The sequence below is a fragment of the Equus asinus genome, chromosome 8, assembly GCF_041296235.1.
Source record: "Equus asinus isolate D_3611 breed Donkey chromosome 8, EquAss-T2T_v2, whole genome shotgun sequence".
Taxonomy (NCBI): domain Eukaryota; kingdom Metazoa; phylum Chordata; class Mammalia; order Perissodactyla; family Equidae; genus Equus; species Equus asinus.
Window position 1 is genome coordinate 7,027,754 of NC_091797.1, and position 26,554 is coordinate 7,054,307.

Genomic DNA, 26,554 nt, shown 5'->3' on the forward strand with positions numbered 1-26,554 from the left:
AATAGTGAATATTTTTAATTCAAAAATCAAGGTGGGCAACTTATTTTTCAGTGTGTAAATTCAGTGATTGTCCTAGTTATAAATTGCTCCATCTTAGCTTGAAATTTCTAAAAATATTGAGAGCATAACAGAAAATAGAACCTGAAATAAATGCTCATTTCTGATCTTTGAATTCTGAGATTGCCCCTTTTCGTTTTTCTTATTCCTCTTCTTCACATAAATGTAAGTTTATACAGACATATAATTAGCGGAGTAGTATTGCAGGTACACAGTAAATAGAATGAAAAGTCGTATGTCTGTTTACCTTTAAGAGGTTATATTTGTTTATCAAAACAAATGCTTTCCGATGTCCTTATTTTCTCTTTTTGCTCTTGGCTGTTTGGCAGTATTTCTGGGTACCACTTTTTGCCCAAGTTATTCCTAAGGAGGATAGGCTACACAGTGGAACACAAAAGGCGTGCAGAATGCCTCAGGGCTGGGGGATGTCACAGATATTTGTAGCTTACTCTGTGTTTCCTTTGACTCCGGAAAGAGCAATTTCTCTTGATGTTTTGATAGCCGTGGCTGGAACAAGGTAACTAATGTCTCAAAGAAAAAGTGCAAAGAACAGAGGCAAAAGATGGGAGGTGGAAAGCCCTGGTAGGAAGATGAGTGTGTATCAGCTTTTCTGCTATTTTTCAATGATACTTCACTGTAACAATGAAAACTTTTTTATTCATATATAAATGGCAGAGTATTTCATACATTAATAAGATGTACAGACTCCAAGTAACCTTTGACTGCGATGGGATTCTTTCCTACTGATTTTTGGAGTGATATTTATGAAAAGAGTTGAATTACTCTTTCCAACATGTTGAATAAATCAAATCAGCCCTCCAAGCTGATCGCACACTCTAACAGGTTTGCCACAAGAATAATACTTTGGAGAAAATCATATAAATTCCCTCTCTCTCTCTTTCTTAGATTTCTGGACCAGTTGAGAATTTTACTGGCTGCATAGAAGTTATAGAACTAAATAATTGGAGATCTTTCATCCCATCCAAGGCAGTGAAAAAAATTCACGTTGAAAATTGCAGGTAAAGTAAAGCTAATGCTTTTTCAAATAATTGTTCGAATAACCACACCAAACAGTAACATTTCCATTTGAAATCATTTAATCAGGACTACACTCTATTTCCTTCATTTTTGTTTTTTCTTCATACTTCCTCATTCTAATTTACTTTCTTACAGACTACAGAATTTTTAAGCTATACCCCAATTAACTTGGCCCAATTATTTATAATGGGTTTCTGCTTTGTGTTGTGTAACATACATCAGATCCACCAATAATCGATCAGTGAGTCAGCATTGGAAACATCATTTATCACAATACTTCACATGTAAGCACGCTGAGAGCACGCCTGTAGTGTGTTGTTCAGAGGGCTAAAGTGTTTGTTTCTTCCACAATATCACTCTCAAAAAGTGCCCCGTGGGCCTGAGTTTCCTTTATTAGTGACACATTCTTTTCAGATATTCTGCTTTTGGCTATAGAAATCTCTAGGTGTGTGTTGTGGGGAGGGGTGAACTAAAGAGATAGTACCTTGGACACAGTATTAGGCATGAATACTGGTATAAATTCCCTGACAGTTAAAAAAAAAAGGATGATTTTCGGAGCTTGATAGTGCTTTGGAGGGTTCACAAAGGTTGGCCGCTGGGATGGCCTGTGGAGGCAGGATGCTGATCACAGGGCAGCATAAAAGCCTGTGTGCCAACAGTAGAAACGCATTCATTCATTCTACCCAAAATTCTTGAAGTACTGATATCGTAGTAAGCAATATGGCCCAAGGTGATGAAACGGTCACACGGTGACAGTTCTTCAGGACTTTATAGTTTACTAGACGAGATACTGATAAATATTCAAATGAATATATAAATATGAACAGTGCTTTGGGAAAAAAACACAGAAGGCTATGAGAACTTTACGTATTTGAATAAAATCAAATATTATCCTTCACAATTGAGGGGAATTGTGTATATTTAAGAATTAAAGAAATCCTTCAGAAGGTAAAAGGAGAATTCACTCCTCCTTATTTTAGCTTGAGGCTAATTCATTTGAAATGTATTTGTGGCCCCTGTGAGACAGTGGGAGACGGTGCTTTTTTGTTTGTTTGCCTGTGTGTTTTGTTTTTAATCAAATGAAAACTCATCTTACATAAGACATACACACTCCAAGTCCAAGATGTGGAGACTCCATATTCACTAGATGAGTCCTAGCAATTTTAATGTAAATCAGACAGCTCTAAGTCCTTATATTTTACCATTTATTCCTAATTTTTTTAAAAGTTTATCGTTATTGTTGATTGATTTGCAGCTAGCAGTATTTCCTAACAATTTTTTAACTCTCAGGTGTTTTGCTCCCTACCTTTCTCTGTTAAATACTATGATCTTTCAACTGATAATTAATTAATTAACAATAATTAACATATTAATAACATTATTATATGATTATAATATTAATAATTTAATATAATTAAAGCAGTCACTAAGTAGTAAACCCATTGAAAAGGATACAGACTTTTGATAATTTACATAATCATTTGCTAAGTTAGCAATTTGATAAGCATAATTTTTTCTATTTTTAATTTATAAAAGTGGGACACATTTAACTTTTGTTTGTAAGAGGAATATAAGACAAAACAAAAATTCATTGTGTGATCGCAGCTGTCTGCAAGCCAATTCTAAACCTGATCTTTTATGGATCTCTTCTACAGAATCCTATTTTATTTACTTCGAATGCCATCGTTTGACCCTCATTTTAGAACATCGCCAGGTTCTTTAACCACTCTGTAGGACGTAAAGTTTCTGGTGATGCTGTTCCTCCTCCAGTATCTAACACAGCTGCAGACACATGAGAGGCATTTGGTTGTGCGTAGAATTAGGACAAGTGGAGACTATTGCGTTTCTCTGAACACTTACTCTGCCCCTCACCAACCCCTGCCATCGTTTTATTTCTGAGGACCACCTTTCCTAAGAGAGACATTATACTGGATTGGTTGAGAATACAGTTTCCAAAGCCTAATTCTGCAAATGACCGGCTGTATGACGTGAGCGAGGTTCAGAAGTTCCCTGTTCCTCCGTCTAATCTATGAAATCAGAAAGAACACGCTTGCGTCGTGTGCTTGTGAAGAAGATAAACTTGGCCTCTCTCCTTTATTAAGAGCTCAGGGATACTGGCCTTCTTTGCAGAATTTGGTCTCGTCTCCAGAAAGTTGCGTCTTCTAGTCCATCTTCCAGAAACCTCTTCTCCCTCTCCCCATCCCCCTCATTCACAAGTTTGGCTAGAGCTGAACTTTACCATCTCCTCCTGAGAGGGGCGTTCCGGGACCCCCCAACATGAAATCACTCCACTGCCCACATCTCCTAGTCACTCTTTATTTCCATAATTTCTTTTTTATTCTTTAGGAGACACGTTACTGTTGGAATATATTTATTTATTTATTTGTTCCTAGGTTTCTTTTTTGACTCCCTTCGCTAGAATTCATTCTCCTTGGGTCATGGCCTCTCTGGGCCTCTTTCACTGCTAATTTCCTTGAGGCCTGGAATAGTGGATGCTCAAAGATTTGCTGTATAAAGTGTCCTGTGATTCCACTGTGAATATTTCTTCACACAAATTTTTATTGAGTTCCTTTTTGATTCCCTCTACACTGTGATTCTCAAAGTTTTTGGTCTCTGCACTCTTAGAAATTATTATTGACTGTGGAGAGCTTTTTTAATGTGGAATATATTTATCAGTATTTACCATATTAGAAAAGAAAACTGAGGAGTTTTATTTATTTATTTATTTATTTATTTATTTATTGAGGAAGGTTCACCCCGAGCTAACATCTGTTGTCAATCTTCCTCTTTTTTTGGCTTGAGGAAGACTCACCCTGAGCTAACATCTGTGCCAATCTTCCTCTTTGTTATATGAGGGACGCCTGCCACAGCATGGCTTGATAAGTGCTGCATAGGTCCCTGCCTGGGATCTGAACCAGAGAACCCCAGGCCGCCCAAGCGGAGCACATAAACGTAACCACTGCACCACTGGGCCAGCCCCTGAGGACTTTTAAATATATTTATTATTTAATTCTTGTAAAGTAAAAAGATAAACTCATTACCTGTTAACATAAATAACATAGAATAGCATATTTTTGTGAAAAATAAGTATACTTACCAAAACAAACAAATAAAAATGACGAGAAAAGTGGTGATGTTTCACATATTTTGCAAATATTGTTAATGTCTGGCTTAATGAGGACACCAGGACTCTCATATGTGCTTCTGCATTCAATCTGCCCAATAATTGTTCTGCTAAAGTAGTTGAAGAAATTCTGGCCCAGCACATATGTATTTGGAAACGATAGGGGTATTTTAATAGCCTTTTCAGGTAATTGGGAATACTATTCTTTGATATTACACCAAAGCTTGGTAAGGAACAGATTGTTAAAGGTTAGTTACAATGTGGACTGTGAAACCTGGTCAAGGAACCTTTTATACTCTGGTAAATTAAAATCCACCGTTCTATTGTACAATTTGAATGGATCTTTTACTCATGCACAATATTGTACTATCACTTGGAAAATGTTGGATCCTTGAGTTATTTCACTATCTCAAATGTCAACACATATCAATATGAAATATCACACCGTCTTATCTGTGAATATCCCTTCCAGCCTCATCAGAAAAGTCTTCAAGTATCGTTAAGATGTCAAACTCACCATGGTGGCTAAGACCTTTCCAAAATTCTAGAATATGCTTAAAAGCTCAAATTCTATTATCGGCAACAAATTCTGTTAGTTGTTTTCTTTCAAGTGACAGTCTCATTTTACTTTTGAGAAAATGTCTACCTAATACCTAAGATTGCATAACCATAGCTGGAACATTAGTTGTTCTTTCAAATAAAATCATGTTGCACAAACAGAAGCAGCCAGCTGGTCTTACACATCAAACAATCAATAAGTACTTCTCCTTGAGGCAACCATCACTCCAGCACAAGGCGGAAATATGGTGTGCATACCCACTTCTCCTCACACATGTTATTAAACAGGCATATACTTATAAGTTATAATATTAAAAAATAGTACTTTTACCACTGCCTCAAGTACATTCTTAAGTGAAATTAGCACTTTTTAACTATAAGTGGAGAATACTAGACCTGTTAGTGTGATTTGGTACCACTATCTTTATTCGTACTGTCATCAGCAGTGTTATCCACCGTTACTTTGCACCATCTGTGCAAATGTAAACACAGAGAAAAAGTCAAGTAACATCTTGGTATTATTAATAGAAATATTTTAACCTCACAGACCATATGCAAGATTGTTGGGGTCCCCCACACCACACTGTGAGAACCACTACTCTCCTTTAATTTGTCTGGCAGCTCTCTGTTTATCTGATCATTACAGCACGGCTCATCTACACAGATAATTGTTTTCACAGTGGAGGACTACATGTGATTCAGAATTTTATTACGGGGACCGTTGTCCTACCATTTTACATTAATTGTAGCACTGAAATGCTGCTGTGGAGAAGCCAAAATTAAATTAATACTAGTCCCACTCTTACACACACAAAGTAAGGTGAATAGCCCCACCACTTGCTTGATGCTCATTGATGCACTTTTTTAGATTGACCACAAGACTTCAAGTTTTAGAATAGTATGCTCTAGTTTCTCCTCTCTTTTTTAACAATCATCTTTATACTGGTGATGTAAGGAAATCCAGCAACAACTTTCAGCGTATCACTGACAAGGAAATGGCTTTCCCTCTGGGGTATTTTGGGTTTTGTTTATTTGGTGGTGGTCATTTGTTTGTTTGTTTGAATCATTCTACCAAGATTTTTTCCAGTGATGGAATTGATAATAATTATGTCTATATATATAAAACAAGTCTTTCATCATTGGATTGATTGTTATATTATTTCCTACCCATTTTAATAGTTACCTATATTTACCTCACCTGCATTCTTAATAACTAAATAATATAACAATATAAACCTCAGGCTCAGGACGTCTATCCCTGTGTATTGACTTATGTCTTGTGCCCAGAGTGTGAAAGATTGATCTTTCGTTCAGGCTCAGTGGTCAGATGTTAAAGTGCTATATATGAAGAACAGCTAAATCAGTGATTCTGCCTCTCGATTTCTTCCCTAGCGAGGCACTCGTATGTGATCTGATGACACTCTGAAGAGCTTATTAAAAATAATAGAACACTGGAAAGCAGGGAAATGGATGTTTAAAAGGATGATAAATATGCTGGGATATTTACAAGTCACCTGAAAAGAATGAAATACATCCATATGGATCAACATGGATAGATCTTAAAACATATTGTTTAGTGAGAAAAAAATGATAGCTACAGCAGCATACCACTCATGTACACATCTTTTTTTTTTTAAAGATTGTCACCTGAGTTAACAACTGTTGCCAATCTTCTTCTTCTTTCTTTTTTTTTTTGCTTTTTCTCCCCAAATCCCCCAAGGACATAGTTGTACATTTTAGTTGTGGGTCCTTCTGGTTGCTGCATGTGGGACACCACCTCAGCGTGGCCTGATGAGTGGTGCCATGTCCACACACAGGATCCCAACCGGCGAAACTCTGGGCCACTGAAGTGGAGCGCGTGAACGTAAGTGCTCTGCCACGGGTCCGGCCCCTCATGTACACTTCTAAAGCTGCCTCACATCCAAACCACCAGTTTACCTCTTATTATGCATTCTCAAATGTCTCCATATAATATGAAACACTCTGAATTAAGTGTGATTTGTACCCTGTCTCTTTTAAATAATTACTATTTCTAAAAGAGTGTATTGTGGTAAAGTGGAGAAGTATTCAAATAGAAAGAAATGATTCAGAAACAGAAGGCAGAAAGCACCAGAGATAATTTTTTTCTAATTTTTAAATTTTTCTTCATATATCAACTCAACAAGCTATTAGTATCATTAAGTTGAACATTATTTGCTTTTCAAAAGGGAGTCACTTACAGGGCTGGCCCAGTGCGTAGTGATAAAGTTCACAGGCTCCACTTAGGTGGCCCGGGGTTACTTATAAAGAGTAACATAAAGTATATAACACGCTGTCATAAATTTGTGGTAATAATCTAGATGCCCTACTTTTACGAAAATATTTGATTTAAATGTCTTATTAGTAAAAGATTACAGTATAGGGTTTTAACATCTTAAGAGTGACATCAATGCCAGTTATTTCTTAAAAAATCATCCACCATGATTTTCAAATAGACAATATGAATCTTCAAAATAAAATCTAGATGAAAATTTTGATTACTCGGAAATTGGTATCCAAAGTTGATCATTTTATACATTCATATAATATAATGAAATAAAATCTAAAATGAAATGAGGGAAATGAAGTAAGGTACAATTTTCTCCAGGTTTTTAGCCAGCCAGATGCTTGTCTGACCACAGTGTGCTGTGAGATTGACGTACTCTTGGTCTCCTGGAGAAGCGATTATCATTTACACCTGGAGACAAGTTGGTGAAAAGAGTTGAAATGGTAGTTTGATATTTATTCTACATCTGTCCATTTGAGACTGAAGAGGAGAGAGCCTTCCATGTGAAGCTGAACTCATCACAGATGTAGGAGCTCTCTTTCGAATGTGTCTACCTTGGTGTGCCTTCCTCTCATGACTGCCAGTGGAGTGTGACGTTTGTCAGATAGCTAAATTGTGCCGTGAGTTGCGGATTCCCATGATGAAGACAGCCCTATAGGAGACCTGCCTTCAGAGAATTTGTTAATATCTACCAGGATGTCCAATAACAGACCGTGTAGTAAGAGCCAACAACAGCAACAAAAATAACAGCTATATTAATAAATAAAGTAATAAATATTTTGTTTCAGCATTCTTCATTTTTAAGACTAGGTTGACAACGTGATGGATTCATATGTGTTTGCATTATTCCTTTTCTGCTATATATTATTCTTTCACTTCTCTCATTGTATTTGGTCCCATTTTTCATTTCTATTATCTTCCTCTATGAGTTCATTCCTTATGACTTTCATTATATGTGTCTTTGGTTCACTTCAGAGCTTCTAGGAAATAATCCATCTTCTTTATAGTATTTTTTTTTCCTAAGGAAGAGTCACCCTGAGCTAACATCTGTGCCAGTCTTCCTCTATGTTATATGTGGGTCACTGCCTCAGCATGACCACCAATGAGTGGTGTAGGTCCACACTGGGGAACCCAACCCGGGCTGCTAAAGCAGAGCACAGCAAACTTGACCACTAGGCCATGGGGCCAGCCCATTTATAATATTTTTAAAATCTTAGTGTATGATTTATACCTTTTAAATTTATTTTATTTTTAATAACAATTATACATATTTAAAGTGTGCAGCATGATGACTTGATATGCATATACACAGTGAAATGATTACTATCGTCAAGCTAATTAACATACCCATCTCCTCACATGGTTACCATGTTTTTGTAGGGTGAGAGCACCTGAAATCTACTCTCATAGCAACTTTCCAGTATTCAATACAGTATTATTGACTCTAATCATCATGCTGTATGTTACATCTCTAGACTTATTCATCCTACATAACTGTCACTTTGTACCCTCTAACCAACATCTTGCCATTTCCAACACCTACCCAACCCTGGTAACCACTGTTCTACTCTCTGCTTCTATGTATTCTAAGTATTCAGAATTTTTTTTTCCTGAGGAAGATTCACCCCAAGCTAACATCTGTGCCCATCTTGCTCTATTTTGTATGTGAGCCACCGCCATGGCATGGCTACTGACAGATGAGCCGTGTAGGTCCACACCTGGGAACTGAACCTGGGCAGCTGAAGTGGAGTGCACAAACTTAACCACTAGTCCACTGGGGCTGGCCCTGTATTTGACTTTTTTAGATTGCATGTGAGATCACGTGATTTTTTTCTTTCTGCATCTGGCTTATTTCACTTTGCATAATGTCTTCCAGGTTCATCCATGTTGTCATAAACAGCAGGATCTCCTTCTTTTTTTGAGACACAGTATTATTCTATTGTATGCATCTATACCAAAATTTCTTTATCCATTCATCCATTGATGGGCATTAGGTGGTTTCCATATCTTGGCTATTGTGAATAATGCTTTAATAAACATGGTGGTGCAGATATTTCTTCAAGAAATTGATTTCATTTCCTTTGTGTATGTACACAGAAGAGAGATAGCTGGATCATATAGTAGTCCTATTTTTACTTTATTGAGGAACCTCCATATTGTTTTCCACAACAGCTATACCAATTTGCATTGCCACCAATGGTGTACAGGGTTCCTTTTGCTCCACATCCTCACCAACAATTATCTTTAATTTTTTTGGTGGTAACCATCCTAACAGTTGTGAGGTGATATCTCATCATGGATTTGATTTGCATTTCTCTGATGATTGGGGATGTTCAGAAGTTTTCATAGACCTGTTGGCCATTTGTGTGTCTTCTTTGGAAAAATATCTGTTTAGTTGTTTTGCCCTTTAATTGAATTTTTCACCTTTTTTTTTTTTTTTAGTGAGAAAGATTGTCCCTGAGCTAACGTCTGTGCCAATCTTCCTCTATTTTATATGCAGGACACTGCCACGCATGGCTGGGTGAGCAGTGTGTAGGTCTGTGCCCAGGGTTCCAAACCTACAAAGTCCAGGCCACCAAAGCAGAGCATGCAAACTTAACCACTATGCCACCGGGCTGGCCCCAAGTTGTTTGCCTTTTTGCTATTGAGTTGTATGAGTTTCTTTTATATTTAAGATATTAACCCCTTATTAGATTTATGGTTTGCAAATATTTTCTCCCAATCCATGTTTCCTTTTCATTTTATTGATTGTTTTCTTTGCTGTGCAAAAGCTTTCTTTTGATGTAGCTCCACTTCTTTATTTTTGCTTCTATTGCCTGAGCTTTTGGTGTCTATCCAAAAAATCATTTCCAAGCTAATGTCAATGCTTTTGTGTATGGTGTGAGATAAGGGCTCAATTTCATTCTTTTGCATGCAGATATCCAATTTTCCCAATACTGTTTATTGATATTTATTTTAAATATGCACATTTACACTGAAGATATATTAAATTTTAAAAAGGTGATGAGATCGACTATATCAAGTATTTTAGTCATTTAATATTTGAAATTAAGTCTATAGTGGAACATTTGCTTCATAAAATCATGCTATAGAAAATGTTTTAGCTGTATTTTAATCAAACTCTACTTTTCTACAGTTCTACAAGGAAAATGTAGAGATGATATACTATAATCTTGAAAAATATATGTATCTTCTCAGACAGCAGGATTCGCTTCCTTATATCAAAGACATTTTTGTTTGTTTTTGTTTTTAATTATGTATGCATCTTGGAATTTGAGGATAAGAGAAAGAATATCCTTGGAAATAGGGTCTTTTTCCTTTCTGAACTCTTCAAATCCAAACTAGATTATCCTAACAGTCTTAAAAGTGAATAAAATTTAGAAAATGTACAGTTACTATATCCAAATATAACTAAAATTTTTTACCATCTCTTATATTTTGTGATGTTTTTGATATCTTAAGTTCACTTCACAATATTTTTAAATGATTTTCTTCTCTAGAATTCCATAATGGACTTAGTCACATATTTCAGGATTTTTATGATTAGAGTATGGCAAACTCTACTTTGTTTGAGTAGAGTTTGTTTATGAGTAAATGTGGGAACAAAGAATAGACACATGAGTTCTCCAAAGAACAGACACACAGTTGTATTTCAAGATAGATTAGAATAGAGCTAGGAAGTGCATAATTGAAGTATTTAACAATCTAGGCTTTATTAACATCTAAGGTAATTAATTGCTTATTTGTGTAAATACATGTGTTATTTGGCCACTCTTGAAGTGCCAGCAATGGAGTGAACAGTTTTGCGGAATCACAATTTACTTTGATGTATCTCAGAATGGCTTGAGCCCCATGGATGTAAAAGGTCTGTCGTCTCTACTCGGGAACTTATGTTTACACGCAGAGCTATTGTCATATTCTCTTTACTTACATTCCGCTAGTGAAATGACACCTTGATGTCACTTGCACCCTGATTCTAAAGCTCAGAGCAGTCAGGTAGAAAGGTGAGACCCGTAACTTTGGCACCACACATTGAATGGGGTTGCACCGCTTGCTGGATGTGTGACTTAGCGCTTCCTTCATTTCTAAATGGCCACAGAGTGTTGCTGTGAGAGATGCAGAATTTAATATACACTTTTAAAAATTTCAGAATAGTGCCAAATACCTAGTATGCATCTTATCATTACCAGCCATTGTTTTCATTGTAATTGTGGTTGTTTATCATTTCTTCCTCCTCAGATGAAAAATCAAACTAGTCCTTTTTTGTGGATTCTTCTGAAAAATAACTAACACAAAATTTGTGGGGTGGAGGTCAGGAAAAAAGGGTCAAGTATTACAGAGAACAATGTTACAAGGCAAAAATATGAAACACTGAATATTAGCCATCCTTGGTCTTAGAAATCCCTTGACCATTCCTACTTCAGGTATTTCTTAAAGATCTACTCTTGGCCTCATTCCCAACATCACTCTTAGTTGCGTGCCCTCTCTGGAACCTGGCCTCATCTCCTTGTTCTAGGAATCCTTAACCCCTCACTCTCTAGAAATTCAGTTTGGTGTTTTTCCTATCATATTAACAAGAGCAATTAACTTTCATAACAGATATATTTTTTATTTCTGGACCATGTCCTGGGACGTATATTTTCAGATTTAAATGTTCTACCATAGTATTTCACAAATAAAGGCAATTCTTTCCCTAAAGGTAAGTTCAAAGGTGTTTTATCTTATTACACAGATTGATCACAAAACATAGTTAATATGCTGCAACTCCAGAAGGATTGCCTCTGCTGTGGGACACAGATGGGGACCAGAGAGCTTGACTGCTGGTTTTGTGGAAGTGGGTTTGAGTCAAGCTGGTGTATTTCTACAGCAGAGGAATTAACAGTCAGATACACCAAGTTTCAAAGTTCAGCCTTGCTGCTTACTATTGATATAACCTTGGCAATGTTACCTAGCCTCTCTGTCCTTCAGTTTCCTTACCTGTAAAATAAGCACGGTAATAAGCAGAGGGTTGACATGCAGACTGAATGGAATTGTGATATAAGCAATGCACCTAGCACAATGCCTGGACACAGGAAGTGCTTCCATTTTGGTAACTAGTATGATGAGCTGTCTTACCATGTGCTTATTTGACCACATTCCAAATCAACTAGGAGAACAGTCATCTAAGAAGAATAATGCTTTCCACGAGAAGTTCCAATGTGCTACCTTCATTGTTTTTAGAGTATCTACTTTTTTCCTGTAGAAAATGAACAAAATAATACACTGAAATAAATAAGAAGAAATAGATGCAAAGACACTTAAAAGCAGAGTACAAATATAAAATTCATATGTTTTATTACACTATAATTTGGGTTCATTTCTATTCCAATTTAACTTTTCATTTTGCATACGTTTTGTTTAACCAAAATATATTTTCATTTCTCTGCATGGTAGAAACTTTCCTATGTTCTATTTTTGTCTCATTCAAATCTTTGTGCATTGTATGCTTTCCTTGACAATTGAAAGATATCAATATTTATACTTTAAAGTCTATTTTAATACTTGGGAAATGAAACATTCAGGAAAAAGAAACTATATTTAGTTTTGCAATGAAATAGATATAGTTAGGTTTTACTTATACAAATATAATCATATCTGGTAGAATTTGATATGAATCTTTTTCAAATGTTACTATTTGAGGTTCTGGAAATATATAACATGTTTTATTATTATGAAAAATAGAAGTCTTCTTCATTTGGGAATAATAGCATTCAGGGTAGAGTTCATGACTAATGAAGGCTCTGCAAAAACTTTCTCACATGTTCCAAACTGTGGTGAGACTGATAAGGGTCATACACCTCAGTGCCCTCTGGCTTCTACCTACTGCGCTATGCTTGGAATGTATTTTATTTTCTATTTCTGCTTTCGGTATTAATGGATGACAGTCTTTCAAATGCTTACCATTGCTTTCAGAATAAAAGTTAAATTCTCTACTAGCTTTGAAACAGAATAGCTCATGCACCTCCGCTCCCCCCGTAATATAAAATTGCCCCATAGAAACAGCTGCACAGCCAGGAACAAACTTGCTCAGTCCCCTCCATCACTGTCCCCTTACATCAAGAGGGGACTTTTGAGCTAGTCCCAACAGTGGAATGTGACCTGGAGGAAAGTGATTGCTGGCTTGTGACATTTAGGAAATGCATTTGTTGTCATTTACTGGATGAGGAAGACTGCAAGGATCTAACGTATGATTGAAGCTTCTGAAGTTTAGAGAAGCTAATTGTTTTTAGAACCCCTCCCCAAAAAAGAATATATAATGCTGAGAGCAACACAGGCTCACTAAGATATATCAGTGCAATATAATAACTAGGCCATGCAGCAAAGATCAGTTCAAAGGATGCTCGTATCCTCCGAATATATTGTTCAGTTGACCTCAAGGCAGCTGTCATTAACTTGAGAGATAAAGATATAAGAGGAGAAGCAAAACAAAAAAACAAAGCCAGCTTGAGAATTGTGACAAGGAAAGAACATTGCATACACTTACTAACATGGACCAGACCGAATGCAAATAGACCAGTGCCTCCTAAATGTTAATGGAAATGTATTGCCAAGAGAACCACAAGCCTGGATCAAAATTTTTAAAAACCCTGTAACTATAAAATATCTCAAGGCACCAAAATTTATACCAGCATGAAACACTGTGCGATAGTTCTACCTTCCCCGAGGGGCACTCCCCAAGCCAATCTCAGGTAGGACCAAAGAGGTGGGCCAGGAATGATGGACAGGGAAATGGTTCCCCAAGAGAATCCATCTAATCAAGGAACTCTCTCTAGTGCCAAGGCGGAGGGAGTCACAATTGATAACTACTTTTCATCATTGGTGTACATTCCCTGTTCCTCCCTTTCTGAAGGGGCGTTTTAAGCAATTTTGCTGTCCCCGCTCCATTTGTTTCTATTAAAGGCAGGCATTGCTTTTGAGTTTGTAGCTCTCCAGACCTGAAGAAGCCACAACCAGATCTGATGGAAAGGACTGAACATCACCTAGAAAGCAGTGACTTTGAGCTGGATGTAGTGACTGGCTGAGATTGTGTGCTATGTCTCTTGGGAAGGGGCTGGCTATGTTCTATGTGAGAGAAAGGGGGCCTACATGGATATTTAGTGCCCAGAGGAGCAGCCTATGGGAAACACAGCTAGTTGTCAACCAAAGTAATGTGGAGCTTTCACTAAAGGCAGCGCCTAACACAGGGAAAACTTTAGCAGCCACCTTGCCTCTAGGTCAGAGGTCAGCACACTGCAGCGACAGGCTAAATTCAGCCACCACCTGCGTGTCCTTGCAAGGCCCGAGAACAAAGAAGGTTTTTTACATTTGAAATAAATGGAAAAAAATTTTAAAAGAATAATGTTTTGTAACACTGGTAAATTAAATGAAATTAAAATTTCAGTGCCCATAAATAAAGTCTTACTGGAACATATTTGCACCCAATCATTTACATGTTATCTATGGCTACTTTCAGGCTGTAACCACAAAGCTGAGTAGTTGTGACAGAGAAATATGGCCCATAAAGCTTAAAACATTTACTGTTTAGCTCTTTAAGAGCAAGTTTGTCCATCTCTTACAGAAATAATGCTGCAGAACCAGTTCCCAGCAATGGACAAAAAGAGGAATGAACTCTCACTTACTGACCCAAACATGTGAGACACCTGATTCTTCTCTCTTTCCTGTCCTTTCTTTCTCACCTTCGGGACCGATGCAGAGGACTCTAAGACCCTAGCTAATGGTGGAGTCATGGGATAGAAGGACCCTAAGATCCTAAACCACTGCCTGGAGAAATCCTGCCGCCTCGACCCCATCAAATAACCAGCCTTACGCTGCTAAGTGAGCAAGGTGAACGGTTATGGCCGGCCACGGAAATTGGTGGTTTATTGGTTACAGCACTGAGGATTATATAAACTCATATAGGCTGCTAAATTTTGAACCTACTGGAGGTGCCAGGATGTTTCTATTTAGCCTTGAACATCCTTAATTACCTGGTTCCATTGCATCCCTCCAGCTTCTGTCTTACCACTCCTCCATACCTACATGTTTATTTCTCAGTTTTACAATATCTTTAACCCCTGCTATGCTGTGAATATTGAGATAAATAAAGAAGAGTTCCTGTCGTTAAGGAACTCACAACATATTAGGGGGAGAACACACCGACAATTATCATCAAAGTGGCAATTACAATCACATAAATACTTCCTTGGTTGCTATAGAAGTGACTGTGATTGATGGAAAGATATCAACAGACACAGCAAAAGTCACTTAGTACAGGAGATGACCTCACAGCCCATAGTCACTATGCTAGGCTCAGTCCCCGTCAGAGAGAACAGCCTGGTCCTAATCCCAAAGTATTCAGCGGCCACAGATTCCTCTTGGTACGGCAGACAGTCCCTCCAGGGATTTCAGGAATCTCTTTGATTACTGTCATCAGGCCCTCTCAGCCTCTCTGCAGACTCGGGCAATGTGGCTGCCAACTCACCAGGTTGATGTGACTGGCAACCTCCTCAAATTCTGTGCTTACTATGAGACTATATAAATCAAAATCCAGTTTCTAAGAAAACTATTTGGCCCCAGCTGGATCTGACCTCAGAGGTACCTGCGGTTTGTCCCTGTAATATCCATTCATTCATTCACCAAATGTGTATGGACCTGTTAACTGAGGGTTAGGGTCTCTTCTAGGTATCGAGATATAAAGACGTACAAAACAGGCCCCCTCTTCCCTCATGAAGCAAAGGCTGGTGCATTTGGGGGGACATGAGTGAGGGTGGGAAGATGGAAAACACCCACCTCTGACCAAAGCAGGCATATCAGAAGCAGAAACCATACCTGATCTCCCTCCTTCAGAGCCTGAAGCACCTTTCAAGTACTGGGGAGAGGTGAGGGCTTCCTATGCCTTGGAATCCACATCACAGTGAGGAATTGGTGGGAGAATATCATGTTCTGCAGGTGTGTTGGGATACAGCAAAACAAAACAAAAGCAAGAGTCCGTCTTTTAACGTGTATATAAATATATAGGGGATTTTATCTTGCACAGAAGAGAGTCATCTGTCTCGGCCTGGGAAACAGCGGGTATGATTTATAAAGGGAAGAATGCCTCAACTCAGTTCTAAAGTGGAAGTTTACCAAAAGAATAAGGAAAAGTATTCTAGAAAAAGAGAGAGACATTCTTTTAAGGCATATTTTGTGTTGCCAGAGCATAAAATGCAAGACAGGAAGTCGTAAGAGATCAGTCTCAAGATGTCAGCTCAGATAGATGATGAAGGTGTGGTGTGTTAGAGAGTGTGGCTCTCCTCAAAAACAGAGGTATGTTGAGATATGCATCTAGATGGATCAGCTGTATCAGCCCCTGCAGGTGGGAGCCTAAAAGTGAAGCCATGAGACCAGACCTAGGGAGACCAGATAGAAGGCTGTTTCAATAATCCAAGAAAAAGTAAGCGCCTCATCAAGTCAGTGTTGGCAGAAATAGAGAGGAAGGGATGCAGCTGTTATTTAGAAGGAATGACAGCTAGATTCAGCTACTGAGTTTCAAGCAGATGAAGAACAAAAGAAGGTAGGAATGACCTCGAGGAGTTTTGCTGAAGTGTCAGGGTAAAAGTAGATCACATTAACAGATATCGCCAAAGGAGAAGCAAATTCTGACGGAGTGAGCCTGGGTTCCTCATGTGTTATAATGTAATCCCAAGGAGCACAAGGGAGAAGCGAGGGGAGTGGAGGAGGGCTTATATAAGTATGTGGTATGCAGCTGGATACTGCCTGGCAGTGAACTGGACTCATAGGTCAGTCTCGCTGGACTCTCGTAGAGGCCGTATAAATGGCTGCCTCTCGTGGGAGTCCTTCCATGGGAGGGAAGGAGAGGACTCTGCTCTGCAGCAGCGAGGGCTGGAGAGGGACCCAGGTCTCTAGAAACAGACGAGGCTGAGAGGATCTGAAGTGGTGCCTCTGAATGTCTGAGATAAATAGCAACAGAACAATTTCCATCTTTGACAAGTAGAATTCGAACTCTTGTGGGAATAAGCTTCTAGCTAGATATGTACAGCAGGCAGATTTATACTGGGGAGTCTGTGGCTTAGGATAATGATATTAATTAAAAATACTTGGTTGGGAATATTAAATATAAAAATAGCAGATAAAATCATAAAAATGAATAAAAACACCCAAGAAGAGTTTGCAGAGTGAGAAGAGCCGTGGGCCAAGTGCAAAGATCTGAGCTCCACTGACTTCTTGTTACAGTTGCCAGTCGATTTGTCAGATGAGAGAGATGGATCCCTGGGGGCCCCAGCGGTCTGCTCGCATACTTTCTCGCGGCAGTTTCATCTATCAGTGACATAGTGTTATTCACAGGTGTTCTTTTGTTTACCTGGAGTGCTTCGTAAGTCATCTACCTCATTTGGGGACACATCAGTTCATGCACTCAGTTATTCAAAAACTCATATCAGAGCCCGTGCAAAGTGCTTGGGACTCCAGGCTGAGCTTCCTGTACCTGGTCCCTGACTCCGCAGAGCTTTCAGTGAGGTTACTTCACACGAGCAACGGAGACCCCACAATTTCACTGTGAGCCCTGCTGTGACATTATGGTCATCTTCCAAGTCCATTGTCAAGCATGTCAAGATATGGAGGACATTCAAGATATCTTGTTCCTTTTAAATAAAATGATGCCATCTTGTCCACTCTAAAGACAGAGGTTGGTATTTTGAAGATTCATGTGCACTCCTGGTAGCCGTACTGTCTCACGACATCCAAGAAGGGCCAGCGCCTCCACATTGCTCTGTTGCTAACGCTGTGAAGATGAGGCCTTCCTAAGACAGTCCACTGCTTACATATCTACTTGCTACCTGTTGTGATGTGTCTACTGAGATATGAAGTAATTTTATTCATTACATTGGTTAGCAAGAATATACAGCATTCAGTCCTTTTCGTTATACCATATGTATACTTTATATCCATTTTAAATTCTAATAATAATTGCGGAAAGTTTTAGATAAAATTCCAAGCATTAAACAGAACGTAGTTTTAGTATTTTGTAAAGGCTTTATATGTGCGAAAATAAAGACATAAAATCATATCACACAAACATACCTGTCACTTTCTGAATGGTACATGGATTATTTTGTAACTGATATTGGAGAACAAAGGCCTGGTCATTTTTTTGCTGTCATTGGTAGAGTGGCTAAAGGCAGTGATTTAAATAAAGCAAATAGAGTGAAAAACATCTGACTTTTCAATGTTATTTTTCATGTACACAGTTTTAACTTCTAATAAACCATAAGCTTTGGCACTAACCTTTGTTATCTCAATTATTTAAAAATGGAGACAAAGGTTAGGGGTTTTGTTTTTATACATAAGCTAGTCACTGTCCATCAGGCATCCAATGTTTCCAGATTTTGTACTGGAAACACTTTTTTAGGATCATTATGTTCCAGATGGTATTACTATAAGATAAAGTACAGAAAATTAGATAAAAATGAATGGATCAAACATATCAAAGAGAAGAATTCGTCCACTAAAGATGAACTGATGGAAAGATTTTATCAAAGGCAGACCCAGACAACTATGAAAGTGCAAAAAATGTCAAGTGAAACACATGCTAAGTATTATGTCCTAAAAGAATAAAGTGGCAATAGTCAAAAATATTAGTTTTTTTACACTGATATACTTTGAGCCAGAGACCATGCTAAAGGAAACCTACCTTGACAGTGTGATGGACAAGATGATTTAAGATCCTATTTTCCAATTCCAATATCTCTTATTCACATATAACATTTTTCTATTTTGAAGACACTGCAAAGCAGGGCAGCTGAAAGTGGCCCGGTTTTAATCTCGCCGCCTTTGTCACGTTTAAGCATGGCTCCATGAACAGCTCTACTGGTGTACCTTTTCCGATGCAAACTATTTACATGTGACCAAAACTCTATTGACTCAGGGAGAATGTCTGAGATAAATATCAACATTTCCAGTGTGAATAATTGATGCAAAATGAAAATTAAGCAACTAATTGTGTCATTTCTCCCTTTTGTTAGGGAAGTGTATTAAAATCCTTCAGCATTTAAAGTTTAAACTCTTTCAAGTCCATATTGGCTTCAGGATAAAATTCATGCCTCCTGGCAAGGCCTCTTAGGCTCTCCTTGCCCTTCTCCTGCTACTCCAGGGCTTGAGTTAGGGCAGTGAAAGAGGAAGGACGGCTGAGATGCAGCCAGGCTCAACTGGGATGAACGGGCTAGGAATCTAACTTTGGGAGAGGAAACTCACATTTGTTCAAATCCCACTATATCACCAGCAAAGTGCTAAATGCTTTATTCCACATTAAACTAATGTATGTGGAACATCTATTATCTGTCCATCTTGCAGATGAGAAAACTGAGGGAAGAGATGTTTAGAAGCATATCCAAAAGCATATGGATGTTATAAGCTGAAGCTAGACTTTCAATCCAGCTTGTGAGCTCCTTCTAATAGACTAGAAGTGACAAACTTCAGTTATGCCCTCCCCAGGCAGATTCATCATTTATTCATTCATTCGTCTATTGATTCACTCTATAAATATTTTAGAGCACTCACTACGTGTTGGTTGGGTCTAGGCTCTGGGAATACAGTATGAACTAAATGAAGTCCCTGCAGAGTTAATATTCGAGTAGAGAAGATGAGCAACAAACTAATAAATGGATAATTATATGGCCTACCTGTGGGAGATAAGCGATACAGAAAGGCAAAATAAGGAACAGGGAATATTGATTCTTCCTTTGCCTAACTAATTAGAAGAGACGATGCTGAAGAAAACACATGAATGAAATGAGTGATGTAGCCAGGAAAGTATTTGGGGAGTGATATTCCAGACAGAGAAGCCAGCTAGCACAAAAGTCCTTAAGCGAGAATGAAGTTGGTGTGTTCCGATAACACTGTGACTGGAGCAGTGGACAAGGAGACATGAGGGAGAATATTAAAGCAGAAAGTTTACCGGGGAATTTACAGTCCACGTCAAAGACTTCTGATTTCCATTTAAGTGTGACTGGGAAATAATTAGTTTTGAACAGTAAAGAGACATGATGTAATATATATGGTAAATCTATGTGATTCTGGCTACTGTGTGGTAATCAGACTGTAAGGAACAGGAGTGAAATCGGAGAAACAATTTTGGTCACCATTAGGATGGCGAGAAATCGTGAATTTATGGTGTTTTTTTAAATGCAGGAGGAATAGATTTGGTCTTGGTTGAGTGGCAGTGGAATGGATTGAAAGAAAATGTTCTCAGTAGTTCAGGCAGAAGATTACGATGTGTCGACTTAGGGTGGCGTTCCAGTTACGATGACAGCTCAGTAACGAATTACCCCAAGATGTGCTGGTGTGAAACAATCACATTATGCTTATGCATTCTGTGGGCCAGCAATTCCAACAGAACACAACAGGGGTGGCTGGCTCCTCCCCACAGGAGGTAGAAAAGACCTCAGCTGGAAGCCGGAGTCGGCTAACGGCACATTCACTCACATGTCCAGAGATTGGTTCTAAGTTGATTACAGGTTAATTTTTTAGATTAAAATTAATATCTATCTTAAGTACAAAATGATTGTATTATATATCACTAGTGATGAGGCTTTTTCTTCACTTTGCTTCGAGTGTTGGACTTTTGTGAGAATATATGAAAGACTGCCTCTGATTTGAAAGTATCAGACATAGAAAAGAGAGCTCATTGCAAAACTGCTGTTTGAATATCTGTGTGAAACCTTCTTACAAAATCTTTGCTGTGAAGAATGATTGTTGGTTTATTACCCCCAGAGTCAAGGTATATAGGTGGACAATTCCAATCTCAAGTTACCCATCCATTGGCTAATTGAAATAAATTGACTGAGGCCAACGTATACCATAAGTTTACTTATTTCACATTACACATTAGTGTTTTTCAGATGTGCGTGTTTGTGTGCCAACCCAGACATCAAGAGGGAAACGTGCCTCTTAGTTAACACCTCCATCATCTCAAAAATTTCCCCTCTGTGGTGCTGCCCTGGTGGTTGTAGTGGTTAAGTTCGCACATTCTGCTTTGGTAGCCCAGGATTCACAGGTTTGGATCCCAGGCATGGACCTACACCACATGTTAAGCCATGCTGTGGTCATGCCCCACATACAAAATAGAGGGAGATTGGCACAGACGTTAGCTCAGCAACAAGCTTCCTCAAGCAAGAAGAGGAAAATTGGCAACAGACATTAGCTCAGGGCCAATCTTCCTCAGCAAAAAATAAAAAATAAAAATAGTTCCCCTCTATTCCATATTCAAGGCCAGTGGCTTAATTCAGGATTATTGCACAAAATCCTGCAAACGATCTTCTATATTAGCTCTCCCGAATCCATCGTTTTTTTTACATTGCTGTTAGAGTAATCAATCTAAATTGAAAACCATGCTGTATATGTACAATGCTTATGAGAAAAATCTAAATTATTTATACAGTGTGCATTATGCCTTTTATGATCTATCCATGGATTAGAAAGTGAGCAGACGTAACCCAAGTCTAGACAGAATTCCAGTTTTAACTTAAAAGATTTTTGGCCCTTGGAAGTCACCTCGATTTGACTTGAAATGTCAAATTAACTTTCCTTGGTGCTTTAAAGGTGAGCGATAGTTGAGCTAAAGTTTCTTATAGGTTTAAAAAGTTCTGTCAGTCTTCAATATAAATACTTGCATATCCTTATTCGGGCTTTAATTTGATTTACCAATTCTGTTAGGTATTCATAATCTATATATAATAGTTTAAATGACGCCATTCATTTCTCAAGGTATTTTTTAAATATGCTCTTAGAACCCGTGAGACTGCTGGTCTTAACTTTTCTATGTGGCTTTCACTCCGACAGTCCAGATTTTCCAAAGTTTAATAATGTACACGTGGTTACTCACCTTTGAGATGATTTTGAACTGCCACTGTTTGGAGGGCTCTTTATTTTTAAAAGATGCCTTAAGTCATAGAGTTGACACAATTATACAGAGCCTTCCAATTAGAGAGTAACTGAATATAGCAATGGCAGAGCCAATTAAGAGATTGCAGTATCCGGGAACCAACTATGCCATTTTTGTTTATATTTTGAATTTTAAGGCAGAATGTTTTAAATAATTCCATAACAGCAACATGTATTGTCCTTTATGAGACCTTGACTGTAAAAGTTAATAAAAACACTCCTATCTACAACCAGTTAGCTGCTGCAGAAAGACAGATATTCCTACCAACAAAAGAAACATTCATTTCCAAAAACTGCATATAAATATTTTACACAGTTACCTAATTTTCTCAAAGTTTAAATTGATTATAAATAGTTTATGTGCTTTTCCTGTATCTGAAACCTGCACAACTCTAATGAAATCTTGCCTAAGCCTTCGTCAATGCAGCCAACGGCATGCACGGTCCAGCAGCGCCCCCTAGAGCCAGATGCCGGCACAGATTAACATTTCCGAGCCGTTTGATTTCATCGGAACTTCGGAAGCCGTGATTAATGTTTGCAGGCTTTGTTTCCTGTAATCTAGAGAATAATGCAGTGATAACTAGAGAATCATATTCATGGTTCACAGGGTTTTATGTTATTTAAAATGCCTTTCCATAAATCTATTGTTCACGGCGGTTGTGTACAAAAAGGACTGTGTTGTATGAACTTACATAGAGATTTGCTTTAAGCATATGATTTAGATTTTTCTTCATTCCCAGTTAGGAATGAAGTCATACATCTACAAGATTGACTTAAATGGTCTTAAGCACAGGCAAAGTATTGATAATATATTATAAATATCTTGTAAATAGCCTATTCCAGAAGTCATAAGTGTAATAGAATTTCTAAGCTGGAAAATACCTTAGAGATCGTCTAGAGCAATGTGCTTACTTCCTCATCTAGGTGAGAATAAGGTGCCTGTCTGAGATCATACAACCTGGTTCACAATGAAACCAGAGCAGTGTGTTTGCACACAGGATAATCACTAACAAAAAATGTGCATGCCAATCTTGCACTTGATAATGCATTCATTTATAGCCATAATGATATATTCCTTCCTGCTTTCTTTACTGTATATTTCTAACTGTTTAAGAATAAACCCTTTCAACATTTCTGCCTACAGGGACATCATTGAAAATAAACTGTAAATTACACATGAGAGAGAAATAGTTTGATTTGTGTAACTTTTAGAAGCTAGAAGAATGTCATAATTGGGGAAAAAATCATAAATCTTATCTTTTTCTGTGTAATGCTGCATCCACTGGATCATGCCCTAGTTTCTAGAGCCCCAAAGAAATAATCAAAGAAAGTTAAGTGATTAAATCTAGGCCCAAAGAGCTTCAATGCTTTAATTTGATACCGTCGTAAAATATGAACTATATTTTGAAATATGTGAGTCTTCAGACCTTGATATGGGAATACAAGCCATTTAGATTGTAGAGAGAGAAAGACCGAAGAGAAGAAAGACAAAGAGACAAAAAGGACAGAAGATGAACGAGGAACAACATGCCCCTTCTCAGCTGTGGTGGGAGAGAGTAATTTGAATCCAGTAAAGGTCAAAAATTCTTCTCCTTCGGCTTTGTCACTCCTGAGGAGGAGTATTACTTGGAAAAATAAACAACTATCCATCCCCCTGGTCCTTCCTGTAAATACAGTAACATGTACATGGAAGTCAGATCCTCCCAAGCTGGAGGCAATGGAGCTGGGAGCCATGTCCCTGTTCTCTTTCTTAAGGTGGGTGGCCCTCATGTGCCCCTGTCCCTGCGGGCAGAGAGAGCGAGGTCTCCAGTGGAGTGTGGGAAGTGGCTGTAATAAATATGAATTTGTAAATGTTCACATAGATGGCCTTTTTCCCTCAACTCTGACTGTAAATTTTCTGTTAAGGAAAAAAAAAAGAAATCTATTTGTTTGGCTTCAGGCTGATGTAAGCTTCATGCTTGTGTTAAAATGCTATCTTTTCCCCTTGGGAATCAACAGTGTACATATCACAAATATTCTTCTTGCAGAGCAAAACCAGCAGCCTTTTTCGGAAAACCATGTCAAGTCATTAATGTTTCTTTATATTTAGTGTGTTTTTAAAAGCAAAAGCAAATAAATGCATATGAAGTCATAGGTAGTGTTGTTTATTTTTTGATTTTGCTAAAAGCAAAAACAACTACGAAGTTTTAAGTATAAGTTAAAAGGAAAAATTAAAGGGCAGCATAAAGGGTTGGAAGATGGCGGCAGATTGCTGGAAACTCGTTTCCTGTTGGTGAAGATTTGTTAGTGAAAGATTTTGGCCCACCAAACTGTGCCAAACCTGCTGACAGTGTTGTTGGCAGGGCATTGTTAGAAATAAAATTGTAAAACAGCAAGGAGGGCATAACATTTTGGTATGCAAATTGTCAAGAATAATTTGAACTCAGGCAATGGAATATTTTTTATCTTTTTTGTTTCTAAATTATAGTAAACAAACAATTTCATTGTCTTCTTTGGGTTGGACTTAAAGAGGTTTCTGGGGCCGGCCCCATGGCCAAGTGGTTAAGTTCGCGCGCTCTGCTTCGGGGGCACAGGGTTTCGCCAGTTCAAATCCTGGGTGCGGACATGGCACTGCTCATTAGGCCACGCTGGGGCGGCATCCCACATGCTGCAACTGGAAGGACCCACAACTAAAAATACACAACTATGTACCAGGGGGCTTTGGGAGAAAAAGGGAAAACAAAATCTTAAAAAAAAAAAAATGAGGTTTCTTATTAAAATTAAGAGGCCCCACAAATCTAAAACTCTTCAGTTGTATTGTTTTACATAACAGTAAAAGTCAGAATGATAATTGCCATATATCCAGATCTTATAAAATACATATTTTCAAATAAGAGTGGATAATTTCACTGTTAAAAAGCTTCTCAAAAACATTTGATTGAAAGACATATTACTAATATATGGTCTTGGTCATATTCCAACAAGCTTACTACAATACAAGTGTGTTCACCTGTGCGTGGAACACACTGCAGATGACATTCAGGAAGCCGTGGGGTACCTAGCAGTAGTCTAGCTAAGAGTCCCCCTCATTCGGAAAGGCTCTCTAAAGGATCTCTGACAGGTGGTCATCCAGGTTCCGCCTAAAGAGGTGATGTGGATTTTACTACCTCATAAGGCAGCCAATTACATTTTTCAACCACTGTAAGAGCTATAATGCTGTTATGCTGAAATCTCCAACTTCAGCTTCTTTGATTTATATAATTGTTTTCTACACATACCAGCCTTTCAATTTCTTCAGGATAATTAGGCCTGTACTAAGTATATTTTCAAGCTGGATATCAGCAGTTCTCATTCTCAAATAATATGATTTCTGGACTTTCTGTCCTTTTTCCTCCTATAGGCTTGATGTAGTGCATCATTGCTTATTTAGTTTTGGCCCCCCAGAACCAAACTTCTTCAAATGTGATCTGAAAAATATGGATGAGAATGGATGCTGTGTTCTCAGAATTCAGGCTGAGATTGCATTAGAGTGTTTGAGTCAATCCAAACACTGTTTCCACGTTCTCCTTGATGATTCAAGTATTTAGATGTTTATATCTACAAGTTGTTTTAGTACCCCGAGGTGTATTTGACTGGCACTTCAATTCTGCTTTATGGTGTACAGTGTAAACTTTCCATTTTCGAATCATTCTCCAGGAAGGTAGAAGTTGTATAATTATACTTTCTTTCTGGAATCCATTAATGTTACCTCATCTGCCCGATGACTAGGGCCAGCTCTGCCACCTCTTTCTTCTTTCTCCATAGGTAGAAAATAAAGCCTCTTACCCTCTTGAACTATGGATAGTTTATAAATCTCAGTGTTTTTATCTTGGAGATTGATGTGGCATTAGTGTGCACGTACTTTGTGATTAGTTCTTCTACGTACAAATTAATTTTCTCATTGGGATCATGTGAAACTGGGTTGTGAGACCGTTTTGGGATCCCTCTATACATTCACATGTGATACTGAAAGTATATTAGGACGACGTGTTCAACACTCCTGCGGAAACTGCAATAAGGCATTCCACAAAGCTAGATCTGAAAATCCCCTGACTTGTATTTAGAGGGTAGGCATTAGGAGAGAGTCTGGGTTCAGTTTGGCCCATGAATGAGTCCAACGAGTCCTCGATGGTCTACGTGTGAACAAGATGACCTTTGGAGGGTTCCGATGGCAGGTATTAATAGATGCCAACCAAGGTCATAGAAATATCTCAAAAATGCCTTCATGGAATATATTCTCTAGATTTACATAGATCCTGAGAAAAACTGCCTCAATAAATCATCTGTCATATGTTTTTTCAAAAGTACTAGATCTTTTTTAGTTGATTTATGGAACTGTTTGACATTTTGTGGAATATTTTCAATATTAATTCTAATTTTAGAATACTTAAAATCACTCTGTTCTTGAGAAAACAGTAAGAACAAACAAACTGTTGAAGTCAGGTCTATGTTTTTATGCTAACAGCACATTATTGTGGAGGAGTGTACCTGTCTTTCTA

General features: G+C 38.0%; 1 protein-coding gene across 1 annotated transcript in view; it reads left to right on the forward strand.

The window, feature by feature from the left end:
• The window catches only part of LOC106842352 (protein eyes shut homolog), a 1,064,587-nt gene that overhangs the window by 603,213 nt on the left and 434,820 nt on the right, over nt 1-26,554 (forward strand). Inside the window, exon 21 of the mRNA XM_070516721.1 lies at nt 964-1,076. Coding sequence (XP_070372822.1) covers nt 964-1,076 — 113 coding nt within the window. The remainder of the gene's footprint in view (nt 1-963; nt 1,077-26,554) is intronic.